Below are 13,031 nucleotides of genomic sequence, written 5' to 3' on the forward strand. Positions count from 1 at the left end.
TAAGAATCAATAATGCTCTAATGTGTTCTTTAAATCTCTTAATCATTTTTTGCAATTATTTATTTTAAGTGATTATGAAAATATCAATATTAAAATAATACTACGCTGCAATAATATCTTTCCTTATTATGATATTTCGCTTTCAAAGCTTGTTTATTTATAACATTTATTAATGAACATTTATCATCATTCTAAGCTTGAAATACATCAAATTAAATAATAGATGTGACATATATATATATATATCATGATTTAACAAAAAAATCTGATTAATTTGTAAATAAATTACAGAGAAGAAAAAGACAACCAGATCTTCTCTACATAATGGAGAATATTTTCAAAAACCGGACAGACATCATCCAATCGTTTAAAATCTCTTTCTAATTTCATCTCATTGACAGAGTAAAATTTTGAATATCAAAATCATGTTTTAAAAAGGTCAATTAAATACTATTTTTACTTTTAGTTCAAAATTTTCAAAATAATTATAGATATAATTACTAAAAAATATATTTATGATTAAATATTTTATAGAGTGATAGAATCATTAGGCAAATTTCTTTTCATATATTCTATAATAATAAAAAGCTTTAACAAAAATTTTGAAGGGACGATTATCTTTCTTGTTCAAACATTGCGGAGGGGGGACATGTGGTTGTGATAAGATGGTAGCGTGCAGAAAGTAGGTGGCCGTCGGCATTGTGGCAATATTGAAAATATATATTAAAAAAAAAACTTTTAATTAAATAAAAGAGAATCCCAGAGTTAAAATACAATGATAATCCCAATTAAATAACAAAGTGGATGTCTTAATCTAAAGGCAAATTAAATATTACATAAACTTCCGAAAAACAAAAGCAGAAAAAAACGATTACGATTCACGAGACTCTTTTATGAGAGAAAGTGGTACCACGCGTTCCACGCCGTGCTCCGGACCTATTTTTCCGAACAAGAGTATTAAGTAGGAATCCCGGCCTCGACCACATCCGCGCCGTCGGATGAGGCGATCACCATTTCAGGATGCACCGATCCAACGGTTTTGTCGATCCCATTTGGCCTTCCGAGGGCCTTAAGAGCCAAGTGCGCTGCCTTCTGTCCCGAGATCATCATCGCTCCAAAAGTCGGTCCCTTCATTAAAATCAATTGAAATTTAATAAATTCGCTCAAATATTTACAAAAATATAATATTATATACATTAAATAATAATAATAAAATATTCTCTTAACAAATTGCATCAAAGTTTTTTTTTTCAATGAACATCTGGTGGTTACATATACAAATTATAGTTTTAAATAATAATATTATATTTTGGGAATTTTAACACTGTTAATAAGGAAAAAAAAATTCTATACGGAATTCTTGGTAGCATAAAGGAAAAATCGCTTATGCATCGTCTTATGTAATTTACATAAATTTGATTTTGTACTAAATATTATTCAGAAATTATATTTTAGGAATTCCTTGAAAGAATTAGGTAGGGCGTTCATGCACCCCCAATGTTTCTGAATTCTGCTTAAAAATTAGAATTAAAATAACACAACTCATAGTTATAAAAAGAAAAATATTAAATAATAATAAATAAGGGAATATGTAATAAATTGAGTGCATATCCTCCATAAAAGCTGTGATTATAATTTCTTCATCTCAGATCCACGGAAAAAAGAGCGAAAGAATGCAGTCTAAGTAAGAAAATAAATAAATAAATTTGATGCAGGTAAAAGATGCCGGAGACTTACCATCCTGGGAGCCCCATCAATCTCTGCAACCTCCATACCTGTAACAATCATACCGGGTACGACTTCCCTTGTAAGCCTAACAATAGCATCCTCCGCCGTGTTCATATCAAGCGCTTTCATACCCGGCACATGATCGATCATCCCGATCGCCTTCAGCCTCTTCACCCCTGATGCCCCAAAAGGACCGTCATGGCCGCAAGAACTCACCACAACCCTCGCTTCCATCACATTCGGATCCATACAGCTCTGGGTATCATGATTCATCGAAACCAACGCCCAATTAGTCACCACTCCGGCTACTCTCCCCTGCTTTACAATCAAATCTTCAGCTGCCACGGCGTTGAACAGCTTCACGTTGGGGCGGGCAAGAACTTTAGCCATGATGGTCGAGGTAAACAGCGCGGCGTGGCGGACGACCACGTAGGACTCGTGGTTGTCGTCATACGGGACACCAACCTCGTCAAGGAAGAGATGGGCTGGCTTGCGAACCACCATGGCGGAGAAGAGCTGGCAGGCCCCGCCACCAGGGGAGACGGATTGCTCGATGATTGCGACGCGGATGGAGGGGTCCTTGGAGAGTTCGTAGGCGCAGGAGAGGCCGGCAGAGCCTGCGCCGACGATGACGACGTCGGTATCGGCGTAGGTTATCATGTCGGTCATGTAGCGGCGGGTCATCTCGCGGGATACGATGGATTCGCGGATGGGTTCGAATTTGAAGGATTGGATGTCATATTTGGCGGATATGGAGGGGGAGCGAACGGAGGCGGCGGGTGAGACCGGAGTTACGCGGGTGGGAAGGCCGCCACCGAGAAAGGAGTTGTGATGGTGGTCGAAGAGGAGGGATCTGGAGGCGGCGGAGAGGGAAGAGGTAGACATGGACGCCATGATTTAGATGAAGGTTATCTTTCGAGAAGATTGTGAGGTCAAGGGTAACTCATGGTGAGGGGCGAACCCTGAGAGGGGATTAAATAGGGAAGCTCTCCGCACCGGTCTCCGTTTTTTCTCTGGCGGAGAATATGATTGCCGTTTTCACCACTGCTTTTCAACAGATCACGGAAAAGTACTCGCACCGCCTCTATTATTGGAGAAATTTGAGGAATTTTTTGTATTTTTTTGTTCTAACTAATCAATATTTATTTTATATTAATTTATTCATGCATTACATACCACACATTTCTTATTTATTTAGATATTTAACATCTAAATTTATCTTTTATATTCAGATCACCAGAATTTTTAATATCATTTTAAAACACCACTTTCTTAATTTTAAATAGTGAAAGGATAATTATATACATAGCATTTAAAATATTTTTATTTATTAGAATAATAATCATATGATATTTTTAAGCTATTCAATAAATGGAATTATGTGTGTCATAATCAAATAATTGAGAATTGGTAAAAATAAAAAAAATGGGTGGGGGCTTTATCATGAATTTTAATCTTTGAGTGAGAATTTATAAAATGGACGAAATATGATACTAAAATTGTAAATAGTAATGTTTTGAATCTGTTGAATCAAAATTTGTCATGTGCCCAAGAGCCTTATGGTTGGATATAGAGGGACAATATAAAATTTTATGTTTTATCAGTGCATTAAAGGGGTTTTATAGGGATTTCCCCACCTGAACATTTTGCTTGAGAGGTCCTTGGGTCGGCTGGCTGAGCTGGTTTCGATCAGCTTTCGTCTAGACACTGATCAACATTCGCTTTAAGAAGTCGGTTTGTTTTTCAGTGCAGTAGTTGGTTAGCTTTCAAGCGTCCAATCGACTTGCTTGATTATTGTTATTTGGTGATTTCTAGTGAACTTTGGGGATCTTTAGGGATCTTTTGGAGAGTTGTTGAGAGAGTTTCACATTGAAAGTTGCCAGATTGTTAAGGTGTTATATCTTTGTTTGGACGTTGGCATGGAGGCCTACTCATGTTTGCTTGGGTGGCCCTTTCATCGTTATATTGACTTCCTGTCAATAGGTTTCCTTCAGTCAGCTGGCTATCAGTAGACTGAGTGATTTTCTACTAGTCGGATTCGCGAAGATTTGAAGCTTTTCTTCAGGGAGGATCTTTGTCATGTTTTCTTTGATCTGGATTGTTAGATTGACGTGAGATTCATGCAAATAATTTTTTTTGGGCATACATAGTATGTTTTTTTTTCCTTGCTCCTTCATAGCGATAACTCTTATAAGAACATGAAAATTTTTAAAACAATAAAGTAAATCTTAATAATCATAATTTAATGCAATGATTAGACTCTTTGGTTTTCCATGGCCATTACCCTTATAAATAAGGTGTATTGGATGGTTCTCAGTATGCTACGTCTATTTCTCCTTGCATCTACATGGCTGTCAGATTTTATTTTCACTTCAACACGAGGCTTTTGAAAGTCGTGTAGATTTGAAGATTTTGGTTGAACAAATAATGAAGCACGTAATCAAAAGTAGTAAACCACATCGAAAGGTAGAAATACAATTTTACAATGGGTTTGATTTTTTGAACTAAGAAAACATTGGATATCTGCACTAGTCTACGGTTTAAACCCGACATATTATTTTCCCTATCTAATTTGAAAACTAGATAGCGGGGTCTTCTTCTTCCTATAAGGGCAGCCCTTAATAGTTAATCACATCATAAGCAACCGAAGTTACATATAAAAAATTTTGATTAAGGCTATGGTTTTGTCCTCAAGATATTTCTGAGTTTAGACTTCCACAATTGGGCATTAGATTCTCAAATAGGAAAAGCTCAAAAGCTGAATAGTTGTTAAAATGGTAAGGGACACCTGGAGATATCGAGGAAACCTCAAAAGTATCTCGGACTATCCTGTTGTTTGGCACTTAACGCTTTTGAAGAGAAATTTAATGTTTTTATCCTCGTGTTTTATTAAAATGTTAGGCTTGTACTACACGGTTTACAATCATGTAGAACCCTAAATGTAAGGATTTATTTTGTGACTAGATGAGCAACCTCAAATTCTTAGGGTAAAGTGCACTGAGAAAAGTGAAACCTTAGAATCCTAATTTAAAAGAAGGGAAACATAGAATAAACTGGACTTACAAACCTGTCTGAAATGAGCCACCATCTAAACCATGTAATAGCATTCAAAACCATGCATGACTGATCTCGATGATGCAAGATAGGGTTGGTAGTTATTTATTATGTGTAATAGGTCATACAAATTGATTATAAATCAAGTTGCCTAAATATGTATCTTATGCATAATATTCTAAGACTAATGTGAACATATTTCAAAAATTCAAATTTAAATGTGTTATACCTCACCACACTAATGTTTTTATTTATTTAGTGTTGAGTGTGTCGAAGCAAGCTGTGTAATGAGTTATACAAGTCTTTGATGATTAATAAATAGAAGGTCTATTCAAAAGACTAAACGATATGCATTGGCGGAACTCACTCTGTAAGGTAGTGATTCTAACAGGTCAAAGCACTCTTTTCAATGCAATGAGCGAGAGCTCGAAAACAAGGAACATAAGCACTATGTTATGCCTATAACTGTAGATATTGTTATTATTCATTTCTTTAAATAAAAAAGGGATTTCTATTCAGTTTTATTTGATGCCAATTGAGTTTGTTTAGACATATAATGTTTCTATGGTTATGTAGTTTAGTTTTAGTTACGAGTTTTATTTTAAAAAGTTAAGTTGAATTCATTTAGGTTGGAGTAGAGGGTTTAGTCCTTAGATTAGTCTAATAGTGATATAAATAAAAGACAAAAATGTAATTATCGACCTATAATTTGGGTAAACCTTTGGAATGAAGACAAACTGATGGTATGGGTGCTAACCTTAACTTAAGTTAGACTTGTCAACTAACATCATCCAAACTATCGTTGATAGTTTAGGTAAGGTTCATCTTTTGCTTCATGTTTTGTCTTATTTTGGATAGTTTGGATATTTATAGTCAATTGATTATAAAAGTTTCTAAACTCTAGAAAACAAAAGGAAGACTCAAAGAAAGATCGTAGGTTACTACAACAACTTATTTAGTTATAACAGCTCTGCAAAACAGAGTTAACACACTCTAATAATATGTAAAGTAAATCTAAGATAATATTTTATTTTTTGTCTTTAGCAACGCTGGAAAACAAAGTTGGAATGCTTCATTTTAATGTAAATGAATATGTTTATTTTGATTATTAATGTGTTAAATATTAGATAGTCAGGTCAAGATGTCGATGGCTTTTCATCGTCCTAGGGTTGTTGGGTTCCCCAATCTATTTTGTCCAAAGCGACGTTTAAATCTACTCTGATCGGACTATTGTTGTCAATAACATGGAGTTGTGTCATCTGAGAGATCTTCACAGATTCGGTAGCAGGGTTAAAGTTGCATTCGGTGATCTTTATTCATTAGAGTTTCATTTAAGTTTTAGTGTCTTTTTCAGATTTTAGGTTGCTTAAGACTTCTTTGCTGATTAATTTTTGTGTTTTTATTATTTTTTTTATGTTGAAATGACTCGACCAAGATCTCATGGTTTTGTCCTCCAAATGTCATGGGTTGCCTCCTTCAAACTTCCTTATTAGACTTGATTGTGTTTTATAGTTGAAGTTTAAGTTTTAATGACTTTTAGGGTGTATTTTATGTTATGTCATTTACGCTTATTACAAAATTTGCATTTCAACTCCTATTGTCCCCATAGTGCATTTTTAAATCTAGTGTGATTTTATTCTCTTATGAGAGATCAAACACTCTTTAACTTTGTTCATTGTTGTCAATTTTGACTTTGATTTAGGTTAACTGAGGTTTGCTTGAATTAGTTTAAGTTGATCTGGATTGGCCCGTGTTGGATTAAAGCTGATTTGGGTTAGACCAGGTCAAGCTATAATGACCTAAGTTTGATCTAGGTGAGCCCAGGTTAGGTCGGGTTGCCCCAGGTTTGTTTAAATTTAATTTTGGGTTAGCCCATGTTAGGTTGGGCTGACCCAAGTTTGTTTAAGTTTGATTTGGGTTAGCCCAAGTTAGGCCGGTTGACCCGAGTTTGTACAAGTTTGATTTTATGCTAGCCTAGGTTGACTGAGACTTAACTTAAGTTTAATGTTGGATAGCCCATGTTAGGTTGGGTTGACTGAAGTTTGTTTAGAAGTTTGATTTTAGGTTAGCCCAAGTTAGGTTGGGTTGACCCAAGTTTGATTTGGGTCAGCTCAGGTTAGGATGTGTTAACCCAAGTTTGATTTAAGTTTGATTTGGATGAACCTAGATTAGGCTGGATTGACCTATGTTTGTTTAAGTTTTCCTTGAGTTGAGTCTAGTCTGAGATAAGTTTAGAATTTTGTTAAGTCAAGTCCAAGTTAAGTTATACTTGAACTAAGTTTAGGTTTAGTTATGTCAAGTTAAATTTAAATTATACATGAACTATGTTTAGATTTAGTTAAGTCAAGCCTAACTTAGGTTAGAATTGAATTAAGTTTAGATTTAAGTTAAGTTGGTTGAGGTCTTTGTTGTGTTTAAAGTTGGGTTTGGGTTCAGACCTAAACTGGGTTAAACCTATGTTAAGCTTTATGTTAAGCTTAAGATTTGTTTAAGTCAAGCCTAAGTTGGGTTAGACTTGAGTTGAGTTTTAGGTTAAGTTTGGATTAAGTCCAAGTTGGGTTAAAACTTAAATTATGATTAAATTTTTAGTCGAGTTAGGTCCAAGTTATGTTAGACCCAAGCATAGTTTGAAATTTGAAGTTGGGTTAGTTCTAAGTTGGGTTAAGCCTATGTTAAGTGTAATGTTTTGAATTAAGTTCGGTCTAAGTTAGGTCATACGTTGGTTGAATTTACCTTTAAATTGAGTTAGGTCTAAGTTGGGTTAGACCTAATTCATGTTTTAAAATTTTAAGTTGAATTAGGTCTAAGTTGGGTTAGACCTAAATAAAGTTTTAAAATTTGAATTAAGTTAGGTTTAAGTTAGGTTAGACTTAAACTAAGTTTAGAGTTTAATTATTAAGATAAAATCATAATTAAGAGGATAATTATGACAATAATTTTCTTTAACTAAGTTAATTTTTATGTTTAATTTAAGTTTAGGAGATAATTTGGGTTTGATATGCAAGATTTGTAAATTTACAAATTTACCCCTCATGTTTTCATTTCACTTTTAACTTTTTTAGAAACAAAAATTGTCATTTTAGTGTTTAGGATTGCTGCCTAACTTTTTTTTTTCATTTTAATTTGTATTTTCTGATTTTTATTTTATTTTTTATAATTAATTTTCATAATAATTATAATATTGATAGAAAATTAAACATTTTGATGTTAAGGTGGAGCCTTGATTTTGGAAAAAAAACATGAAATGTCAGAGGGAATAATCCCTGAAAATTTCATATTTTTTTGCTTTGTATTTAATTTTTTATAATTAAAGTGCTCTTTGTAGTTTTTAATTAGTTTATAATTAAATATATATTAATTATTTTTATTTTATTTGTTGAGTTTTAGAGTATTTTTTTTATTTTTATGATTTTCTTTGGGGAGATAAATTTTTAAAGTTTATTAGATTTTTCTAAATTTATTTAATTCATAAATTCCATATTTCCTACTTAATCCAGTCATCGACGCGCCATTCTTCGTCCGCTCCAAAGCTTCATGCGACGTTTTGTGGCTAGCTGTGCTTTCCACGAGGGTAGCTGAGGTGGCCTCGATCCACTGCGCTCCTCTTCGTAGTTCCATAGTTCAGTTAGATCTATGGCGTTCATTTCAAAAACATGAAACAGATGACATTGGTTTATCGTCCCAAAGAGTATATGAACTAGGAGCTGTACCCACTTTAGGGTTAAGATCTCCCTCGATTTTCAACCGAATAACATAGAGTTTATTTTTATAATTTCATCTAGGTGAGATAAATCTATCTATATAGTAAAGTCGGCCTTCATCATAGAAGACTAAACTGAGGAGAAATTCAAGAGTTTCAAGCCATTAACTTCATCCAAAAGGCAAGGCCTTGATCCACCATAAAATTACGTGTTTAAGTGCATATTTTATGATCGTTTTATAAATATTTTAGTGATATTGCACTTTAAAGCAATGTATTTTGTATATTTTTTGTTTCATGTACATGGAATGCACACTTGGAGAAATGAGGGAAAAATGAGCAAAAATTGTGTAATCTTTATGACGTCATAGCACCACCCTCTGGTGCTATAGCGCCATATACGGGTGCAGTGGGCTCTATAGCACCAATAACTTCTATTTTATAAGATCTATTAAATTTTATCAAATTTTAAAGAGGTGTTTGAAGCAACCCTTGGTTATTTTCAGAGATATATTAATAGGGATGAAAACTGGACGAAAAAGAGGACTTTTTGGCAGCATTTGAAGGCTTTAAGAAGTCCCACTTCTGTGTTTAAGTGTGAGTTTAATTTTATTTTGTGTTATAAGAGTAAGAGTTTGGAGAATTCTTTGAGGAGACTCAAGAACTTGTGTTAGGGAAAAGACATAAGGTACTTTGTATTTGTGTTTAAGTTTTTTGTTTCTAAGACTTGGATTTCAACATAATTTGGTGTTTTTGCTTTATTCTCCATTAATTCTGAGTAGTTCACTTGCTTTTTCCTTGCTCTTGGGAATTAATCTTGTGGGATGAGAATGATTTAAAGATTTATTTTTACTTTTAAAAATTGTGATGAAATTTTCACCGATTCTTCATTAACTTTATAAATTGGCCGCTTGTGAAGTTAAAATCTGTTGAGAAACCTAATGACCTGGGAGGGCTATGATTTCACCCAACTAGTTAGTGTCACACTTCAGTCTGTGCAGAGCCGTTGCGATCACCTAAGGGGGAGCGAAAATAGATTGGGAGATAATTTTTTATGGCCATAGAATTGATATTTCTATGGTAACAGACTAAATTCTTTTCCAATTCGGTGTGGAGGTTGGATCGTAAGGGTTTCTAGTAGGTCATATAGAGATGACACGGTGGGTAATCTGGAGGTGAGAGGCTAGAATCTACTCAGCAATACTACACAAGCTGGTGAAAACTCTAAATTAGCCAATATTCTTTGCTAGCGCTGGGAGAGGGTAAGGAATAGGAATTCTCCTATTTGTCACAATACATCATCATATTATTAGTCATTCAAATCCTACATTCATTAATATCTCATTGCAAGGGAAAAATCTTGTCATAATATTCAAACTTGTTAGAATTACATTTTTTTAACTGTTAATCATAGTTTTTTCTATCTACTTTAATTTAGTCTTAACCGTTGCGATCTTTTAATTTTTATTTAATTTAATCTACAATTTAGATAGAAATTTCTTCTGAGTTTTGCAAGCAAATTTAAAAGAGTCCAACTTTCCTCTTAGGATCGATATTGGGGTGTTTAAAGAAAATTATATATTATTTCATTTATTCACACTAGCTGCTGAATATAATTTGGGTCAAGTTTTTCGCAATATTTTGAAGATTAAAAATACATGTAATTGCGGGTCGGGTCATTGGTATTGAGCTAGGTTAGAGGGTGTGTGAAGAAGGGATTTTGGTTAGGGATGAGATTTTAGGACTTTGTGAAGCTAATAAAAGGGTTTAAATGGAGTTTTGATGAGGTTGTTGTGAAGGCCGTAAAAAGCCTCGAATTTCAGAAGGGAAATTAAGCTTATGTGGTATTGGAGATAGCTTAGAATTGGTGGGAGGTGGCTGATAGGGTTTGTGGGAACAACCTTAGTACTGAAGGTAGGTAGTTTGAGTAAGGTTTTGGTGAGGTTGAGACTCGTGAGGTGCTCTCAAGTTGGGGCCTTTAAATAACCATGAGAGGCCATTAAGGGAATCTCTAAGGTGCTTGGGGATCTCTGCTGGCTCCTCAGAGGATGAGCAAATGGATTTCAAAGGTTTGGGCAAGGAGAATGAAGCTCTTCCCCATTGCTTGACCATGGAAGCTCTAATGGAGGTGAAGGAGGCATGACAAGGGCTTGAGGGGATTAGGAGAACTTTTTGTGTGCTTGCTAAGACCAGTGTTGGTCTGGTTTGACCCTCTCATGTTGTTTTCGGTTGGCTTTTCGTCTGGACACCGGTTGACCTTTGCTCTGGGAAGTCGTTCTGTTTTCTAGTGTGGTAGCTTGTCATTTTTTGGGCGGGCGATTGGCATGCTAGGTTATTGTTCTTTGGTGATCTCCAGTGATCTTTATGTGAGTCATTAAGAGAGCTTAAAGTTGATACTTGTCACATTATTGGACTGTTAGACCATTGTCTCGTCGGGTGCGTGGATGCCTATATCTTGTTGGCCTAGGCGGCCTTTTTATCATTATACTAACCTCGGTTGTTCGCTAGTCCTTTGGTCAGCTAGTTATCAGTCGACTAGGTAGTCCCCAGCTGGTTGGGTTCACAAGGACTTGTAGTTTTTCATCAAAGAGGATCTCTCTCATGTGCTCTTTGATATGGACTGTTAGATTGTTTTGAGATTCGAGCTGATTATATTAAATTTACATAATGATATTATGTAATGTGTGTCTTTGTATATATTTTGGCACAGGATTTTTTGGTATGTACATATAAGTATTTCTTAAAAATAATGCTAAATGACAATCAAATTTTTAATTTAATATGTAAAATTTATCTTAAAAATAAAGTAGCTAAAAAAATCAGGTCGGAGAAATACACAAACTAGGGGGAAATTTTAATGGTGTTAAAATTAATAATATATTTTAATATCTCTTACAAAACTGATATGTAAAAATATTTATATAGCACTTAAACAAATTAATAAAATAAAATATTAGCTAAAATTTAAAGCAGAGGAAAAATAGCTTGGGCAGGTGATGTGCTGGCCGGGGAATAATGGTTTGACTTGGCTTTCTCATATTTGTTTATTATTCTGCCATTAGATATTTCTCCGCGAGAAAAAGACAATCTGGCAGAAAATGTGGTCATGTGGCCTGGTGGGGCGGCGATAGGAATCCACCGTGCCCTGAAACCAACCAAAACGACATACAGCATTGGGAATTTAACTTGAAAATCGGCAATATTTGAAATATTGGTTCGAATAAGGACATACAAAAATTTGGGATTGTCAAAAATTTATAGAGCCCCGGCTGGAGTCTATTAAATGGGTCTCGATCATGTACTAAATATTTGAGTATCAGATCTTATACACGGGGATTCGAACCCGTGACTTGAGGAGACTTACGACTTTCAGAAAAGCTGCTTGCCACTAGACCATGAAACACACACACAGATATATATATATATATATATACTTTGTTTGAAATTTCTTCCCTAATAAATCTGCTTCCAAATATATTTTTACTTAATATATTTGTTTTCAAATCTATTTTCTTGCATAATTTAGCATTTTTCACCTTTTTACTTGTACCTGACATAAAAACACACAAATACCTTCAATTAAAGTGCAATATCTCAAAAATAGGTATAAAAATGTGTCAAAAAATAATATATATTTCAGGTGTATCAGGCACTGGCTGCCACTCCAGAGGTCCCCCTACTCCCTTATCTGAGGGCTAACAATATCGCACTAGTTTCCAATTAACTAGACGAAATTAAGGATTGTTGACCTCACTTTTGGTTGAGTTTTAGTTTTTCCTCTTTAGTAGCCTAAGATCTAGTCATAGTATTTTCCTATTGACTATTCTTATAAAACTAGAAAAAACACCATCACCACTAGAAATTCTACGATATTCTTTACTCAACTTGAAGTTCCACATATTGATCCTAACCTCTAAGTACTTAGTAGGTGGGGTCACTATAAGGGAAACTCAAGATGAGTCACCCTTAGGACTACTGGACCTTAGGATTGACCCTAGGTGTTGGTCTAGAGCTAAGGCACTCACTACACTCATCTACACTCACAATCACTCACAACCCTAAACTCAAATTTCTAGCCTAGGTCCCTTGATCTTTTTGGGATACTCGTGTAGATGGTCCCCAAAACCTACCAGCCCTAGGGCTATAGTTTAACTACGACCAGTACATAGAGGACCCAAAATGGGATTTCCTTTATTCCATGACTCATTTAGGGTGATTAGTTACCCAATCCTATCAAAAATATCCATCTTGGCCTTGAAAAACTCCAAACACCCAAATTACCCAAAATCTCAAAAAATGACCAAATTACCAAAATATCCCTCCATGGCCCAAAATTCCAAAAATTCTAAAAATTCCCAAAAAATTTCAATAAATCCCAAATATTCTTAATTTCATTTTTTTTCAACTACCACGTGACCCAACTTGGCCAATTTGATCATCTTTAACCAAAACCCCCAAATTTGCCTTTAAGGGCCCAAATTTCCCCAAATTCAACTCAAATGTCCATCAATTTGATCTCAATTGACCCCAATTACAATCCTAAACTCAA

General features: G+C 34.6%; 1 protein-coding gene across 1 annotated transcript; it reads right to left on the reverse strand.

Moving 5' to 3' along the window:
• Positions 1-765: 765 nt before the first annotated feature.
• LOC110031149 (thiamine thiazole synthase 2, chloroplastic) lies at positions 766-2,762 on the reverse strand. Its single transcript, XM_020734217.1, has 2 exons — positions 1,738-2,762; positions 766-1,128 (listed from the first exon to the last, which is right to left on the reverse strand). Exons 1-2 carry the CDS (start codon positions 2,620-2,622, stop codon positions 958-960), a joined length of 1,056 nt encoding a protein of 351 aa, XP_020589876.1. The 5' UTR covers positions 2,623-2,762; the 3' UTR covers positions 766-957.
• Positions 2,763-13,031: the final 10,269 nt, after the last annotated feature.

Source organism: Phalaenopsis equestris, unplaced genomic scaffold (genome assembly GCF_001263595.1).
Source record: "Phalaenopsis equestris unplaced genomic scaffold, ASM126359v1 Scaffold000777, whole genome shotgun sequence".
NCBI lineage: Eukaryota > Viridiplantae > Streptophyta > Magnoliopsida > Asparagales > Orchidaceae > Phalaenopsis > Phalaenopsis equestris.

Bases quoted from the DNA above. Each gene is read 5' to 3' on its own strand.
- LOC110031149 (XM_020734217.1), bottom strand. From the start codon at position 2,622: ATGGCGTCCATGTCTACCTCTTCCCTCTCCGCCGCCTCCAGATCCCTC. The intron at 1,129-1,737 runs GTAAGTCTCCGG...ATTTTAATGAAG, and splicing joins TTGATGGGGCTCCCAGGATG to GGACCGACTTTTGGAGCGAT.